The 18,945-nt window shown below is 37.2% G+C and overlaps 2 protein-coding genes across 4 annotated transcripts in view; both read left to right on the top strand.

Moving 5' to 3' along the window:
- edc4 (enhancer of mRNA decapping 4) overlaps window positions 1-4,472 on the top strand; it is a 32,397-nt gene extending 27,925 nt beyond the window's left edge. For all 3 annotated transcript variants that reach the window (XM_084409377.1, XM_084409378.1, XM_084409379.1), the window contains exon 29: window positions 2,034-4,472. In XM_084409377.1, the coding sequence (XP_084265503.1) occupies window positions 2,034-2,217 (184 nt within the window). In that variant the 3' untranslated portion in view covers window positions 2,218-4,472. The remainder of the gene's footprint in view (window positions 1-2,033) is intronic.
- Window positions 4,473-5,149: 677 nt separating this feature from the next.
- The window catches only part of nrn1la (neuritin 1-like a), a 34,816-nt gene continuing 21,020 nt past the window's right edge, over window positions 5,150-18,945 (top strand). The window contains exon 1 of the mRNA XM_084408759.1: window positions 5,150-5,290. Coding sequence (XP_084264885.1) covers window positions 5,179-5,290 — 112 coding nt within the window. The 5' untranslated portion in view covers window positions 5,150-5,178. The remainder of the gene's footprint in view (window positions 5,291-18,945) is intronic.

The raw sequence follows: 18,945 nt of genomic DNA, 5'->3' as shown, positions 1-18,945 counted from the left end.
GATAATGCTAACCGTCAGTACATTTTATCGTGGTTTATAGTGAAACCGGTAATCGTCCCATCCCTAGACCCAATTATTAATCGCACACTACACCTTAATTCCATATTGGACATATGATACAGTACATAAGACACATTTGTTTTCCATTTAATAACAGCTTGCAGAGTGCAACAGAAAGGAACGAGCAGAGGTCTTGAGGCACGTTATTGCATTATTTTTTATGTTTACCTGAACGCTTTGTAATGTGGCGCTCACGGCACGTGATGCTGAAAAGCAAGTCTGGAATTAGCACAACAGCTGCTTCACATTATGTAACACTTGAGTATTAAACAACAAAATGCAGTGAACAGTAAAACGAATAATGAAGTGGATGGTTCTGGCTTTGTATTATTTTTTTAATTTGGTATTCAAGGCCTGTGTATTTTCTGCTACGAACAGTACAGCAGAATCTCAACTGGTTGACTTGTTTTTAGCATCACACGGTTATGTCATACCACCAAGCCCTGTGCGTTGTGCTCCGCAGTGATCCGCTTTTACCTTCGCAAATAAAGGTTAGCAGAATACAAGATGTAAACAGTAATTTTCTGCACAGAGAATGTAATATCTCTCTGGGCCAATAGATTATAGTTGAGATAACAGGACTGTGGGCTTAAATAAATTGGAACAGGGCCTACACATGTGAAAATAGAGCAAACTGCCATGAGGCATGAAAGCTTAGCCATCTGGACAGGACTACACCGCAAAGTCCCGGGGATATTAAGGTCATTGTATTACATTTCCTTTTTTTTTTTTTTTTTTATCGGAAGCTTTAACTTAATGATCGCTTGTAAGGTAATTAAGATGACCTCTGTGCAACATACCGCTCAAGTCTCTGGTGGTATCATACAGCAATGTCTATTAATTTTAAAGGACAGATGGAGAGATTTCCCACATAGTTTTCCAGACAGGTGGCATTTTACTAATCCTTGATGGACTTTAAATAAAACAAAAAAACAAGCAGCCTGGAGAGAAGACCAAAAAAGCTTTACCCTAGAATAGCTTAAAGAAATAACAAACATGTTCTGTTAGTACAGCTGTCAAAAAAACACCAGATTTGTGTTTGAGGACTGGAATGAATGACTAGTGCTAGTCATTCAAATGATGGGGGGGGGGTTTGAAAGAAATTCATGTTTTTGTTCAGCATGGATGTATTAAATTGATGAAAATTTGTATTTCAAATCAATGTTTTTCTTCATTGAAGCCTTAAATAAAAGGCATATTGAGCAAATGTTTCTTCTGCACCAAATCAGCATATTAAAATTATTTCTGAAGGACACTGAAGACCGGACTAATGGCTGCTGAAAATTCAGCTGTGAAAAGCTCAGACCTCTTGCACTTTTTGAATTTAATATTAATGCATTGTTAGAGGTCTGGCCCAGTGCAGAGTGCTTCCAATATTAATGAGATTTGGCTTCAAAGTAAACTGGTGATCGTAACAGGAGAGATTAAAGGAAATTAGCCTTCCTGCAAAAACACTTTGATGAAATAAATGATGTAAACGGTGCCTCCAGTTGAATCAAATCCTGATGTAAGAAAACATCGGCTCCTTCGTGACGCGGATGATTGCATGATGGTTGCGATGATGTCAGCAGGTATTTTTCAGTTGTAAGCCAAGGAGCTCTTAAAATGCCCGGAGAAAGCCATTTTTTTCGGGGTTCCCGTTTATTTCAAAGGCACTTGTTCGGAAGTACGTACTTTTGAAATGTGCCTCTTTTTTTTTTTTTGCTCATGGAAGCTTATATCCAGGTTGTTTTGTGTGAAACGCCATTTGACTCGTTTCTCTGATGCTGCGGGGAAAATAAAAAAAACACTGACGGCACCATAAACCCTTCTCTAGTGGAGTTAGAGAAGTCGTAGAAATGTTCTTGTTCTTAAGATCCCTGGCAAAACTTCTGGAATAATATAAAATATATATGTTGCAAAAAAAAAATCTATATCGTGAATGGCCATCTTTGTAGAAAGATTTTGATCTCCTTTCTCTCATTCATGTGTAGCTATCTAGAAGATGCTGTGATGAACCTGGACCACGGAGATCCAGTCACCAGAGACCACATGTCTGCGGTGCTGTCCCAGGTACGACAGAAGCTCTTCCACTTCCTGCAGCAGGACGCCCAGAGCCCTCTGAGCAAGCGTGCACGGCGCCTCATGATGATGCTGCAGGGCCTGGTCAATCACTAGAGCCCCTTCGGATGGCACAGCTGACATCTTCACAACCCGTCAGTCAGCGTCCCGTCATGACCTCGTACCACCCTGCTGTTCGGTTGCTTATCTGTGCTCTGCAGCGTATTGGCTCTCTCCGAAGCACTATTGGGAGTTGTGGTCCAGACTTGGATGTAAAGATATATTGGTGGGTTTGGACTACATCTCCCCATCCTTTCCTTTCTCCTTTTCAGGCTTTTTTGTTTTGTTTTGCCTGCACATGTGAAAAATCCTCAGTTTGTATGCAGCACTATCATCAATGCAGAACAGGACATGGGATACTTCAGTTCATTTTCATTGTGTGTTCAGTACCTTGAGACCATGACATCATGGTGTGTTTTTTTTTTTTTGGCTTTCATCCTTGGTAAGGAATCAGGAACAAGACTGTGGAGAGCATGAGAACGAAACTATAACATGAACACTCCAAGTTTCTGCTGAACGGATGGTTTTCTGGCTGCTCTGCTTTTGTGTTTATTTTGGTGAAGCGCCATTAAATGCTGCAGATATGGAGACGTTATCATCACCTCGTGAACATTAGCCCTGTTGGTTATTGATGAAGGTTGTATTTAGGCCACTGATCCTCATCTGACTCGTCTGTTTCGCTGAAAATAATTTGGCCAACATGCTGCTTTCTCATGTCAAGTGGAGCATCAGACATGGTCCTGGAAATTTTTTTTTTGTTAATTCTATCGGGACACAAAAAGGTCAAAGCGAGATTTCTGTTCTAACAGTTTAACTTCTGGACAATTGCAAAATCATCCCACAGAGTTGATACCATGTTTTCCAATCAACAGAGCCCTGTAAAATATGTTTGAGGGCTTATATTACCAAGGAATGCTAACCACATAGTTATTTAGAAATCCTTCAGAGGAACCTGGAGTCCATCACCTGCAGTACAACTGCAAGTCTCTAGAGGGCAGGCATTTATGTATTTTCTTTCTAATTGTAAATGCTGGCTTCTGTGAATATCTTTTTTTCCTTTGTTTTCAGGTCTTCTGTGAAATTACACTACTGCGAATGCAACAAGGCTTCTTTTTTTTCTGTTTCAGTCTGTATCGTAGCCCCCAAATATTTGAAAAAGTTGGAGAAAGTGGCTGAAACTAGCTGGAATGCCTACTTTCTGCTCTGTTCTTGTCAGTTGATTGTATTTGATTTAGACTGAGATTGCCAACACTTGTTATACATTAAGAGGGACTATTTGGTCGTGCCCTCTGACAGGAAGAACAAAAAAGAAAGTGCCTTATCAGCCTTTTGCGTATCAGACCCTATGATGGGCGCCACATTGGTGTGTGTGGCCTATCTTTAAGCAAATTTACTTTCTCACTTTAACACAGAATTGAAGTTCGGAATGGACAGGGTTTTTTCTGAAACATTTCTTTAAAAGTGCTGTAAACGGTGAGTTTTTTTTGTTGTTTTTTTCATCCATTATTTCCTCACACAAGTTTCATGCTAATGCAACAAGGAAGTGCCGGCCCGTTGATTGTGTTTAACACATTATTCGTTCCCTGTCATCTTTATTTTTAGAGCTGTGCATATTATATCCATAGCCTTTTGCAGCAGTCTGTGTGGCTCATTAGGACATTTTTACAGGGTGTAGGCAATGTGTCCTTTTGCTTTATTCTCTTATGTAAAAAAAATGCTCTTTAACAGACATGAGCCTGCTGTGCAATTGAGGATAAATCTGAGGCTCTAATTAGGATATATTAAACTCAGCATGCATGCATGCTACCGGTGAGAGCCATGTATACACAAGTTAACCTGTTTTTACGAATTTAACACCCCATTTTGTTCAAGCTCTGTAAACCTATATTAATCCCTTTTCGTCTTCATTTCACTTTCTTAAATAGTATAGTTTCCAGCAAAGATAACCTGCGATCGGATAGACAGTTTTATGTTATGGTCAGGTTGAAATGTCAAACGTCTTGTCAGTTTTAAGGTTTTGTTGCATTGCGAGAGTAATTGGTTTCGATGCCGTTTTAGACACGTCTGATGATGTTGGGGTTACTATACTCTAATACATAGCCTTCGGTGTTTGAGGCTTACACAAACTTTTTTTTTTTTTTTTTGGCCTCTCAAGAGATTTGCATTGCAGGTTGTGTACGACAATTTAATTGTATTTTTTTTTTTTTTCATTTGTGTTTTGATTTTTGTTCCTTATGTTTGGAATTATGTTGTATATTTTACACTTGTTTCTTTCATCCTAGGCGTTTTTGGAATAAAAAAGGAAAACATTGTTCAATGTTCAGTTAAGACTGTGTTTTCTTCTTCATAGACCTGGTTTAATTCTTGCAATAAGCAGTGGCGCACCTCCTTACACCTTTCAACATGAATAAAAACAGACACATGAACACATAGGCCTGGTTTCACAGATAAGGCTTAGATTAAGCCAGGATTAGGCCTTGGTTTAATTAGGACATTTAAGTAGCTTTTATAAACTTGCCTTAGAAAAACCATCTTGTATTCAATATACAATCTTAGTACACAAGCAAATATGCAGTTATGATTGATAGTATTTACTTTAACCCAAGTGTAATACTTATAAGTGTAGTAGGAATTTTAGTATGTTTTATCTTATAATACAATACAACATAATACATTACAGATAATTAGTCAGTATACACTCAAGTAGGCTACTTTAAAAAACAAAATATAGATTTATATATGTATGTGCAGGCCTATATTATATATGTATATCTGTAGCCTATAAGCTACGTGAGCAACTGACGTTAGCATTATGTAATATTTGCTGATGATTTATTAATGATAGTGTATGTAGACCAGCGTGTAGTAATGCGTGAGTGAAATGAAAAGTTGTGCTTGCTCGAAATAAGCCTCCGTGTTCCCGCAGCCTCCTCCCCTTTACTACAAGATACGCGCGCTAGTGAATCATTCATCACTCACTCCAGCGCAATGCAAGCTGATGCTCAGAGTTTCTGCTAAATGAACACACCTCTGACTGAACTACCTTCAGTTTCTGTGCACTGGGATCTGTTCAGGATGACACCTCTCCTCTGCAACGCCTGCCTCATCTTGCCTGTTGCTTTACATCTGCGTAAGTTGAATTTAATACATTTTCTCAATGTTGCCAGCACACACCTGAGTGAAATCGCTGGATTTTGTGGTTTTTCTCTCAGGCTGCTATGAATCAGCATCCGAGATATTATGAGTTACATAGATCGAGAGAGGTTACCATAGCGGATTATGTTAGTGTTCATGGGCTGTTTTCCCATTTTAAGCGAGACAGATGAGTTTAAAAATCAGATAAAGCACATACTGGCGTATATAAGCGCGTATCTGTCCAGTTCAGGCTCGAGGAGTTGAGTCAGTCGAGCTCTGGATGTTGCCGGGGCACCGCTGACGGAGTCAATGCAACTGTTCATGTGACTTATTTCACCCGAGGATTTTCCCCCGAGGATTTGTGTGTGGAAAAAACACAACGATAGGAACAAATCATGAATAAAGGCATCTGTTCACTCCCTCACAGCTCTTCTCTCCGGAGAGAGTATAACCCCCTTTCGCCAATTTACGAAACAAGATGTTATCAGTCATCACGAGAGTGAAGGAGAAAAGGTGTTTAAACCGTTTTTAGGACTTAAAATCCTAAAGTTCTTTGTCAGTTCCATTTGACGATTATTAAACTTTTGAGGAAGAAGTGTTTGTAAAAAAGAAAAAAGAAAAAAAAGAATAATTAAAAAAGATCATTTAAGATTTAAACGGAACAGATTTAACTAATTAGAAATAGCTAATCTAAATGTAATAGCCTACAATACTTAAACGGTGCGCTTAAACCTTTTAATTATTTTACAAAGACATTTTGGCAGTAATGCAAGTAATTTGTCCAAAAATTTTCCTTTCTTTCTTTCATTCTTTCTTTCATTCATTAATCCATTCATTCATTCTTTCTTTCCTCCTTTCTTTCAAAATACATCTTAAGTATAAAGATTTAAGTTCTTGGATAATTTCGAGACAGAAAGCAATGCAAAAACCTGCGGTTCAGTAAGTGAGTCAGATTACACCAGTAAAGTGATTTTGATTCACTAAATAAAGAACCGACTCATACGAGTCATTCATTCGTTAATGAATCAAACTGTGTCAAATTTTAAAATCAAAATTTTAAATCAAAACCTGTGATTTTGGCTGTGTCAAAAATCGCATACTCTCTTGAGTAGGTAGGCTATTATTTTGAATAAGTAATTACTTCACACACGACCGTCAAGATCTATATAGTATGAATGTAGCCTAATCTAGACATGCCTACTACATTTGCCATGCTGCCGTCATGTGAACTACCAGTAAAGTTGCAGCTTCAGTTGCTTAGCATCACTGCCATTCACAAATCCTCTCCCGTGGCCTCATAGGATAGTAAAGTGTCCATCAGATGCACACTTCAGAAACTCACCGGGAAGAAGTAGGCCATCCGGGTACTTTTTGCCTACTCTTTTATGAGTAGCTAGCCTACTATGAATTCAGACATAGCCTACTTGTTTCTTTTTTTTTTTTTACATAGCCTACTGTTTTTCACCTACTGTATAGTAGGGAAGTAGCTAGATGCGATTTCGGATTTTGCCATCTTGTAGCGCTGTATGTTTTTGATTATTTAAAAAGAACAGACTAAAAAGAGTCATTCGCTCAAGATTCGGACTACACTGGTTGAACTGTATGCGGTTGATTCACTAAAAAGAACCGGTTCATTATCGAGTCATTCGTTGACCAGGTTCTTTTTTTACAGTCTATGGTTCTGACTACTCTAGAGTCTAGACTGCGCGTGTATGTTCACATTAAGAACTTTCAGTCAACTGTATAGATCGTTATTTCTCGACGTCTTTTTCATAAATATTAGGCTACCACTAAGCATTATGAGAATTAAATTGTCACATGATGACTTTTGTCTATAGTGGCTCCACTCCACAACAAGCCACCACAACTGTTTATTTATGAGCTTTTTGTGCCTTTATTAAACAGGACTCTAGAGAGAGATGGGGTTGGTACTTTTTTATATTGTCCTCTTCAGAATAGCATTAGAAGAAACTTTATATAAGATATACGAAAATATATGTGAATCTTCATCCGTGCTGCTTCACTTCTTTATGATACAAACTTACTGCTGCACCACAGCTCCTGCCGAGCCACCCTACATATCATTAATTTACCATGCCATAAAATATGAGTTAACTACACTCATATGAAATATCAAATTATGTAAGCTAGACTGTCCACGTGATCAAAAACAATCATTAGTCTGCAAGACACCTACATTTTGTGTAGTTTAAAGTTAGTTGATGTATTTGGCAACACATGGCTTTTGAGAAAAACATTCCCACAAAATGTGCAATTATTAGCAGGTGCTTTTTTAAAACCACAATTTACAATAACTTAGAATCAAATAAGTTTAATGGGGATAGTATTATACCGTGCATCATTAGAGACCACAAAATAAACCCATGAAATTGCTATAATACAATGTACATCTATTTTTAGCATGTCTGTCACATTGCCACACTGTAGAAGGCTATATTTTGTAACTACAGATGAGTTGAGACAGTGAACACAAGGGACTTGTAGAGCAAGTGTGGAAGTGGTTATTTATATATACACAAGTGAATCAATCTTCAGTGTGAGATCTAGAGTTTAATGAATAATGAAGAGGATTCTCTTTGTTGGAATATGAATGCAGAGTCTGCTGTATTGATGGTTTTTGTGAGTTTACTGCACCACTGAGGATGGACAAGGTCATGGTTTCGATTCTCAGAGAATACATTGGATACAAATCTCTCTTGCGCTATTAAAGGTTAACAAAAAAAAAATAATAGACATTGACATTCACATACAATTATCCTTCATGAAGATTCCAGTGGTATTGGTAATACTTGCAAACCAAAGCACTATTCAGTCCCAAAGTGCTATTTACTGAACGTACAATTCAGTAGTTTATGGAAAAGACAGATTTTTCATATGTTGTATTATAAGCAGTTCCTGAACTGTTTTAAATACCTCGCACTGGGGGGTGAGACTTTTTGATTTAGTTTAAATAGAATAATTCATATTTTGGTTGATTTTAGGAGTAGAAGAGAAAATCCTCTCAATCTTTTTGCGCTCTCGTTCTCTCCCCACATCACTTTCATATTCATACGCTTTTGGTTTGAAAATTTAAAGCGTGCTCTGTAGACAGTTCTCCGCACTGAAAGGAGCAGACACGACTTCTGTGTAAAGATAGTTTTAAGACTCCATGAAAACTAGGACACTAATGTTTACCGCCAAGGATATCATTCTATCTAATGTTCGTTTCTGCAACATTAATTACTCAGTAAACAGGAAGTGGTCTGGTTTGCAGGATAGACAGAAAGAGTACTGTTGATGTACTGTAAAGTGCCAAGGTCTTTCCCTCCCATGCTTTTCACAGAGTGTGTGATAGCAACTTCTGAAGTGTTTGAGACATCAGGACATGCTTTTAATTATTAATAATATATATACACACATAGAGTGGGGCCTGACATCTGAGGCCTCATTGAAAATCTGGGATTCAAAACTGAATTTAAACCTGTAAACAGATATATAATATTAAACAAATTTAATAAAACGTATAAAATATCACACATTAAACTTTAAAGCTCTGATTTAAGTAACAATTCTTGGCTCATTTAGTGAGAACTGGTTCATAAGAGTCATTTGTTCGAGAACTGACTGGTCGCATTAGTCCAGCATTGTTGCACTGAATAACATAAATTTAATCTTAGTAAGATGTTTCTGTAACAGAAATGAACTGTTACACTTCAACACATTTTGATGGTCCACTTTAGGCATTCTACTAACTGTAAGTAACTTTGCAACTACACATCCACTAACTCTCATTAGAGTGTTAGTTGAGTATTAGACTGGTAGGGTTAGTAGAATAAGTTGACATGTAGTTGCAAAGTTACTTATAGTCAGTAGAATATCTGTTTGAGGACCATCACAATAAAGTGTCAGCAGATATTAAGCAGACTGTCTACTAATGAGAGTTAGTTGACATGTTGCACAGTTACTTTAGTTAGAAGAATGTCTAAGTGGACCATCAAAATAAAGTGTTAACCCAAAATATAGAACTCAAATGTGAGGCTTGAGCTGTTTGCCAATTTAACTGTCACCCAAAAGCATAGACTAACATTGATTTTTCTCATATTAAAGTAGAAAACTACAAAACAGAACCATTTGAAGTAGTCTCAGACTTCAGCCTAACTATATACTGTACAATCAACCTTGTCTCAGTGAGTTTCTGGTCTTTCGTTATAGACTCTGTATATAGCTTAGTCCCCAAATAAGCGCTCTGAAATGAACTAGCAGCTGAGGCATGACATCCCCTCGACTCCCCACCCCTGTGACACCGGGAATGAATATTCATGAGAAAAGTGACTTACCTCTATCGAAGTTACAGGAACTTGTGTCCTCTAGAACTAATGAATCCTGAGTGATTCAGTGGTGTGAGCATTTGTGTTCATGTGGTTAGTGTGCGTGTACAAAAGTCTGAGGGAAAGACAATGACATAACTTACAGGGGTAATTAAAGGCAGCTGAATTGGACGCAGACTCTGCAGTGCATAAGGATCATGTGTTTTCAACCGAATATACAAGGTCACTGCAGTCCATCTCCCAGGTGGTAAATTTTGTGTGGGTTGCATATCTGCATCAGAGGTAAGAAGCTCGCTGAGTCCCTCGGGACATATGGAGGCTAAATGTGTTGCCAAATACGGTCATCACACTTTTTTTGTTGCACTTTTTACAACTAAAAAGACTATGGGAAGAAAGACTTTCATAAAGTCTACTGGTACTTTAAAATAGTGTATTTGACTGACTTCAGTGAATATGTCTTTTACTTATCAAAGTGATTGTGATTATCCTAAGGGAACATCATAATGTTATAATACAAACAGATTTTTCCTGTCACACATTCTGACTTTGGATTCTCCTCCTGTAACTATAATGGATGAAGTGCACTGGCCAAATTAAGTTCGGCTTGAAATGGACGTTTCGATAGTCTTTTCTTCCCTATTGAGATGTATATATCTGAGTGAAACGGCTTTTTGCAAGAAAATATGTAGGACGGGACTTCATTGGATTGTTGTGGTTTGCTATTGGTCGATCTCATGTGAGTGACAGGTTGTCCCGCCCTCGTGCCAGTAAACACGTCATCAGAGAAGAGAAGAGATGTCGCTGCAAGAGGGAGGGGAAGTCATTTTGATTAAAGATTACAAGGGTAGATTAAAAAATGAAGAGTTCAGATGCAAAAGCCTCTAAGTGCCATCTGAAATTTTCTTCTAGAATGATAAAATTTTTTATCAAGATCATATATGCAAGTTCAGTAATTTCACTTAAATGACAATTAATAGGTCATTTTCATTGCCATTTAAGTGAATTTACTGAACTTAAATAATACAAGCTTGATAAAAATGATCATTCTAGAAGACAATTTCAGATGGCACTTAGAGGCTTTTGCATCTGAACTCTTCAAATAATGATGTGTATGGAATCTACGGATGAATCATTTATAATAATTACTGCAATATTCCATAAAAACAAGAATTGCCCATTTTGATTTCATGATGAACTTAAGCCAATTGAGCTGTTGCTTTTTATTATTATTATAGAGAGTTAGAAAGACATCAACTGTCTGAGTGAAAGGGCCAAATAGTCCTTCAGGTTTGTCTTTTCTGTTACGGTGGCGCTGTGGAGGTGGACATAAAGAAAGATTAATATGGCTGTCAGGTTTGTTTGATCACGGTTGACTGACTGCTCCCTCAATGGCTAACCCTTTGAACCAGTTGAGCTGAGACACTGTGGTTTTCCGTAAAAACAGCCATTGTATGACAAGCATGGATAGTTTGACAGAGATGATCTGAAGAGAAAGGAACACCATAAAAACAGGTCTCACAGGATTGGGAAAACAACACACAGGATGGACAGAGAGGAAGATAAGGAAGTTTAGTTGTGAACTGAATACAAAAAATGAAAGAATACAAAATTAGAGATGAGATGAGATGAGACATTACAAGGCAAAAGGAGAAGATGGAAAAAAAAATGAGAGAAGAAATGAACTGTAATGATGAGACCAGGAAACGAGACAAGATGGGAAAAGTGAAGAGATGAGGAGACAATACCAGGCAAAACGAGGAGACGAGGAGAAATAAGTAAAGATAAGCCAAGGAGACAAGATAAGAAGAGAGAAGAGAAGAGACCAGATGAGAGAAGTGAAGAGATGAGATGAAAAGACATGAGACAAGGAGACAAGATGAGAGAAGAAATTTAATGAGATGTCAAGATGAGGAGACATGAATAATGATGAGACAAGGAGAAGAGAGAAGGAGAAAAGTGAAGAGATGAGGAGACAAGAGAATACGTGAGACGAGGTAAGACTGCAAAATTAAACGAGGTGAGACGAGACGTGGAAAAAGAGAAGAGTGCGGAAAACAAGATGTGAGAAGGGAAGAGATGAGGAGACAAGAGAAAAGAAGGGATTAGATGAGATGAGCCAAGAGAAGTGGAGTGATGAGACGAAATGAGATGGAAAGACATGAGACAAGGAGTCAAGATGAAAGAAGAAATAAAATGAGTCAAGATGAGGAGACATAAATAATGATGGGACAAGGAGATGAGAGAAGGAGAGAAGTTAAAAGATGAGGAGACAAGACGAGAATAAGGGAGATGGGACAAGACTGCAAAATTCAAAGAGTTGAGACAAGAAATGATGAAAAAGAGAAGAGAGAAGGAGAACAGGAAGAGGCAAGATGAGAGAAGGGAAGAGATGAGGAGACAAGACAACAGAAGAGAAGAGATGACACAAGAAGAGAGAAGTAAAGAGACAAGATAAGAAGACGAGATGAGATGAAAAAACATAAGAGAAGGAGACAAGATGAGAGAAGAAATTAAATTAGATGAGTCAAGATAAGGAGAAATTAGTAATGATGAGACAAGGAGAAGAGAGAAGAAGACAAGTGAATAGATGATAAGACAAGAGAATACGTGAGACCCTCGTGAGAAACCCCAAGACTGCAAAATTAAAGGAGTTGAGACAAGAGATGAGGAAAAAGAGATGAGTGCGGAAAACAAGACGAGAGAAGAGACAAGATGAGAGAAGGGAAGAGATGAGGAGACAAGATAAAAGAAGGGATGAGATGAGAGAAGGGAAGAGATGAGGAGACAAGACAAAAGAAGGGAAGCATTGAGGAGGCAAGACAAAAGAAGAGATGAGATAGGAGAAGGGAAGCATTGAGGAGGCAAGACAAAAGAAGAGATGAGATAGGAGAAGGGAAGCATTTGAGGAGGCAAGACAAAAGAAGAGATGAGATAAGAGAAGAGAAGGGAAGAGATGAGTAGACAAGACAAAAGAAGAGATGAGATGAGAGAAGGCAAGAGATGAGGAGACAAAACAATAGAAGGGATGAGATGATATGAAATGACATGAGAGGAGGCAGGACGAGAGAAGAAATGAAATGAGATGCGTTACGACAAGGTGAATTATGAGTAATGATGAGACTAGGAGACGAGACAGGTGAAGAGAAGAGATTATATGAGATGATAAATGAACAGATGAGGAGAAATAAAAAGACAAGAGAACAGAACAGGACAGTAAAATGGATAAGAATTGTGCAGACAGGAAGAGAGGAGAGAGGAGAAGAATGCTGCAGCCTTTGGAGAGAAGATTGCCGCACTTGGAAGAGGCCCAGCCTGTATGCCTGGAAGCATGCACTAACCCTGATAAGTTACAGCTGGGAACTTCAATGTTGCAGTCGATAAAAACTCATTAGACCAGGACTGGGTCACTGTGTTAGTGTCCAGTGCAATGAACCTCGCATTTACTCTCCATCAGAGAGGACGAGAGGAACGTCTATTGATCTTAGCAGTAAGCTCATTTATTTGGTGGATGGAAAATAGTTTCAACATGGCCTCAACGCTCACCCCAGCTAGGGTCCACAGTCTCCAGGCCATGCACTCAAGGGAAGGAGAAATATAGGAAAGGGTAGTAGAACAGGACGTTCGTGCTAACAGTGGGTGTCAGTGTACATTTAGAAAGACCTCGACTTCTCTCCTGTGTGAAGACTTAAGTCAGGGGTTTGAGTGCTACTTTTGTTTAGCACGGGCCCGTCGCCAGAATATACAGCCTTACAGCTCCAATTCTGTCATTATTGTAGAACACAATCTACTTCCAGGAAATCTGCTTCTGTTCCTCTGACACTGCCTGGGAGGAGAGAACTATCCACTGCCCAGAATAGCATCTCCACCTGTTTGAGTCTCCCTGAAAGCCTTCCCTGGGTCCCAACTTCCAACCCCAAGAAGTTGATTTCATTGCCTCAGAGTCTTTCTTATTCGAACTATTGAGGTTAAAGCATGGTAAAACAAATTGAAGGTGGCGTCTGATTCCCTGCTCTGCAACAGTAAAAAAAAAAGAATTTCAAATGCAGACTTTGCACCACTCTGGTGGGCTTGTTTGTCTTGGTTTTCCCGTGTTTCAAGTCAGTAGAGACTATGATGGTCTCAGACACTTGCTCTTTAATTGCAGAAGACCTATTTATACTTATGTATTGCCTTACATAAGATCTGTACATAAACTATATCACGATCATGAATCTTTAATGGCGTAAGCTAGGTGGATTCCCCTGTCAAGTTTCAATTGTAAATAATGTAAAGCTGCTTCGCCAGATGCTTCTGTCTAGGACCTTCAAAAAGACCTTGACTGCATTCATTCTCTAGTCCGTTCTCTGCATATACTGTACAATGAAAATCACAGTTGTGTTACCAGTGAGTTATAATGCTTACAAAAAGCATATGTCAGAAGTCATCTTTGCCAATTTAGCTTTCCAATATATCCCCTTTTTGAAGTTTACTTTTAACAGTGTTTAGTTTATTACACCGCTCTCTGGAATACTTCATTCTGATTGGTCAATCTTGGCATTCAGCGCTCAGATATTTATCAGACAGATCATACGAATAACTGAAAGTTTTATCGCATGTCTCATTTTATTAAAAATGACAGAATTTTACTGTCATATTGCGTTTTTAAGTGTTTGTCTTGATAAGATGAAAAAGTTAAACTCAAACTATTATTTAATGTCCACATATTGATTTATTGATTTATTTGGTGTCTTGCCATATAATAGGCTCTGCATTGGGGACCTGTCATGTTTATTTGGCGATAATGACCGGCTAAAGCACATTTTCCCCTATTTAACCAAAGGATCACAATCTAGCGGTTTTGTTAGATGTGCCATTTACACCAATCATCATTTCAAATGGTCCTGTTTATCATTTTATCATAATTTATCATCAGTTTCTTTGATCATCCTTTAATAAAGCATTCTGCTGATTAGATTTTGTACTGTCCCTGCTATGAATCTGTTCAATAACATAATTGTTTTTTCTGCCCTTGTTCAAATTGAATGGCAATGCCAAGTGGTCATCAAAAGAGGTTCAGTTATTGTGTGGCCTATTTCAGAGAACAGCGTTGCAGATTTCTATGAAAAATATTTCCTATTAAATAGCATTGAAAAAAACATTATGACTCACTGGCTTGTATAGTACGGAGCTCTTAGTATTTAGCCTTGCTGCCTCTTTTCCTGGCTTAACAACCATTCAGAACTTTTCTTTTTCGAAATTTAAACCCACTGTTTCTATAGTTTCTGAATTTCTATTCTCATCAATATGAGGGAGTGAAAAGTTCAAGGGGCAGGTGCATTTATGTTACAGTGATAACAAGAGTGCATCATAGGTCAATGAAGATTCATAATGTGAATAGAGCACAACAGTAACAGCCCATATTTCAGTGGCCTTGGCTCTATATGTTCAGTCGTTTTCCTATTAATTTACTTTATGGAGATTAAAAATTGTCTTCAGTAAAGATTTCTAAGCCTTCAACAAACCAACAAGCTCTGAAAGAAATCATAACATTTGATTCCAAGCAATGGTATGGTACAAGACGTAAAGTGTACATTTATAAGACAAAGACTCATTTCATGAAGCATTGCAAATTACATAATCAAATAGAATATAAGTTTATGTTAAATATTCGGGTGTATACAAATATGTATGGATTCAAGAATGTAGGAAGACTGACTCGAATATGTCATTGTCACGTTTTGGTTTATTTTCTGTTTTCATGGACTTTGTATTTTAGTCCAGTCATTTTAAGCCAAAATGGGGGTCAACCTTGAACAAATTGCAACAGAAGCAAACTCAACTGATTTTGTATCCTTAATATGTCCTGAGTAAGGAAAAAAAAAGTCCCAAAGAATCCCATTAGGGGAAAGTTTCGAAAAAGACCCGAATATAGCCCATTCATACGCCTATTCATTCTTTTTCTTACGTGAATAGGGTAAAAGTTTTAACCTTTAGATATCACCATGAAAATTACTGAGTTGATTACTTACATCAAGACAAACAAAAAATGTATTACAAATTGTTTGTTAACATGGACAAACGGTGCATAATCTAATTACATATGTGCTAATTTGCATAAATACCATAACAGATCTAAGCACTGGGTATAGCCAGGTGAAAATGTCTTGCTGAATCTTGTTGACAAATAACAGTAAAATACTTGATGTTAAGGTCTAAATGGAACCCATTTAGGCTACCCATGAACATTAATACATAGAGGCAGGAAGAAGTACTTAAGAAACCAGCCTTTATTAATTTTTAAGAGATTGGGTTTGGGGCTGGGTCCGTGTGACTGTTCCTGGGGGACGAGTCTGAGGGAAGAACAGGAGACAATGGTAAGGAGAATGCAGAAGACAAAAGGTAAGTAAAATAAAAAGTGAATCCCCAGAAACAGTCTCACGGACCCAGCCCCAAACCCCATCTCTGCAATAATAATTAATAATGGCTGGTTTAAAGTAGGCCTACTTCTTCCTGCCTCTATGTATTAATGTTCATGGGTAGCCTAAATGGGTTCCATTCAGACCTTAACATTAAGTATTTTACTGTTATTTGTCAACAAGATTCAACAAGACATTTTCACCTGGCTATACCCAATGCTTAGATCTGTTGTGGTATTTATGCAAATTAGCACATACGTAATTAGATTATGCACCGTTTGTTCATGTTAACAAACAATTAAAAAAAACTTGTAAAACAATTTTTGTTTGTCTTGATGTAAGTAATCAACTCAGTAATTTTCATGGTGATATCTAAAGGTTAAAATTTTGACCCTATTCACGTAAGAAAAAGAATGAATAGGCGTATGAATGGGCTATATTCGGGTCTTTTTCGAAACTTTCCCCTAATGGGATTCTTCTGGACTTTTGTTTCCTTACTCAGGACATATTGAGGATACAAAATCAGTTGAGTTTGCTTCTGTTGCAATTTGTTCAACCTTTTTTCATAAAATGACTGGACTATTTCCTGTTTCCCAAGTTACTGACTGTTTCTATGGTTACTAATTATGCCCTTACAAAAAAAATAAGTATACTTAAAGTTAATTTTATTAATATTTAAGTAAAGGTCAAGTATATTTTAAATATACTTTAAGTAGTAGGCTAAGTATACTAATATCAATGTACTTGTTGTATTGTAATTGTACTATTTCAATACTTCAGACTAAATTGGCTCACTTTTTAGTGTGTAAAAGCATACTTTTAAGTAAGTGTAACAGTACTACTTTTTCATTTCTACTGCAACTATATTTACTACAAGTGAACTTATAGGTATACTGATAATTTACTAGTTAAATACTTATAGCACATTTTTTAGATTATGAAAGTACACTTTCTAGTTTTATACTGCAGGTATACTTGTAAGTATTTTTTAAGTGAACTTAACATCATACTTATAGTTTACTGTTTATATATTATCTTTATGTATACTACTATGTTCCTATTTATTTGTCTTTTTTATACTTGAAATATACCTTTAACTGTACTTTAAGTAATTTGAAGTAAATTTCCTATGTACTTTAACATTGGACTACACAAAAATTCACATGCTCAGAACTAGGAACATATCTGTTTTTTTATGAATCAATATTTTCAAACAATGCAAGTTTATAATACAGTACGTAAATCTTTGTGAAAAAAGTATTGAATAGGCTACACAACTACAAGCCAAGTATACTTGTAATACTTAATTATACTTATTTTTAAGTAGGCCTATCTCGACCAAAAGATTGAGTACAAGTATAGACCTTATGTAGCCCCGCCCCTTTTCAGCGCTGCACTTGTTGTGTTCTGTCTTCCGGTTTGTATTTCCACAGCATGAAGGTAAGATTTTACGGATTTATGAATTTATGAATGAACCGCTCGTTTTAAAATCATCCTGGTCTACTGACATTTGTTAAGACGTCCACTTCAAACATTACAATGCTCATGATAACGTTCACTAACTCTACACTAAGTAAATCCACTTCACCAGCTGATTACTTGACAATTACTAATTATTCGACAGCGATGCCATAGAAATATACAGAGTTACCGCGAAAACAGAAGTCAAAGTATAGTGTAATTTTAAGTATATTTCTGAAGTATAAGTACACTTTCTTATTTTAGTTTAAAAGAAGTATACTAATTGCACACTTGAATTTTTGTGAAGGTGTTCTTCACCTGTGTCCTATTTAGTTGCTCATTTGCTCTGGTATATTTCCCTGTGTTTCTGCCTTGAGTTGTCAGTTATTGTCTTGGTTTAGCAAAGCTGTTACACTGCGTTTGGATTTGATTTACCTGTATTGTCTTTATTCATTAAAACTGCTGCAAAAGCAGCGGTGTTACTATCCAGAGATGGGAATTTAGGTGGGCAATATGAGAACAAATAAAATTAAAATGGAGGCGGCAGCTGTTCCAGACAGTGCCACATACTGTGAAGCCAATACTACAAAACAAATAGACCAAAAAAAAAATAGATGAAGCTATAAAAAAGAAAGAATATGAAGATAAAAATGTTTGTTCGTCAAATCCAATCAAAGCATAAACCTCCGATCTACTACTGGCTGGGCTGAAAGCACTTCTGGATGCCCACCTCTCTGTCCAATTAAGTATGATTTTTTTATATATATAAATTAATTGTTAAGTTAATCAAACTGACTTATGGCTTGTACAGAAGCATATATCATCAGTTTCCAACCTTGTAGCTCATGGTAGGTCAGGTCTGTGTAGAAAGGTTAACATTAAAATCAATTTCTCTATGAGAAAATAAATGGGATCTTACTTCCTGAACCCTACTGTTGCTCTCTATTGAAATGTAATTGAGGACCACTTTATCCCTACTCACGGATCATCTCTAATCCCTAGCCTGTTGATTTATTTATTTTATTCCTTGTCTATACACCACTGCAAAAACGCTCAAATCAGTGTGGCTGGAAATCACAATGATTATTTTTGGAGTGCAGATTTTTGCTGTGTTTTTTACTTTACATTCCAGACTCCTCCTTAATGAAGTAAGTGAGGTTTTCATATTCGGTATAAAGAAGGCTGACTTCACAACATGGCCAGATGAAAGAATATTTAAAAAACTGAATTTGCATATGATCAAAAGGCTCTTGGGAATCTTTCACTCCTTCGGATGGGGAGTACAGGGAGAGATGGATATTAAGGCCTAATATCAGAGCTTTAATGTAGTCATAATTTTTCACCGTCTGACTGAAATGAGAAGGGAGAGTTTTAAACGTTCAGTTAAACATGACTGATGCGTTCAAGTTTTGCATCCTAATTGTGTTTTGCTGCTTCTAGACGATACCCCACCCCAAAGCCCCCGC

This window comes from Rutilus rutilus (genome assembly GCF_951802725.1).
Source record: "Rutilus rutilus genome assembly, chromosome: 5".
NCBI lineage: Eukaryota > Metazoa > Chordata > Actinopteri > Cypriniformes > Leuciscidae > Rutilus > Rutilus rutilus.
This window is presented reverse-complemented; position numbering and strand designations above follow the sequence as displayed.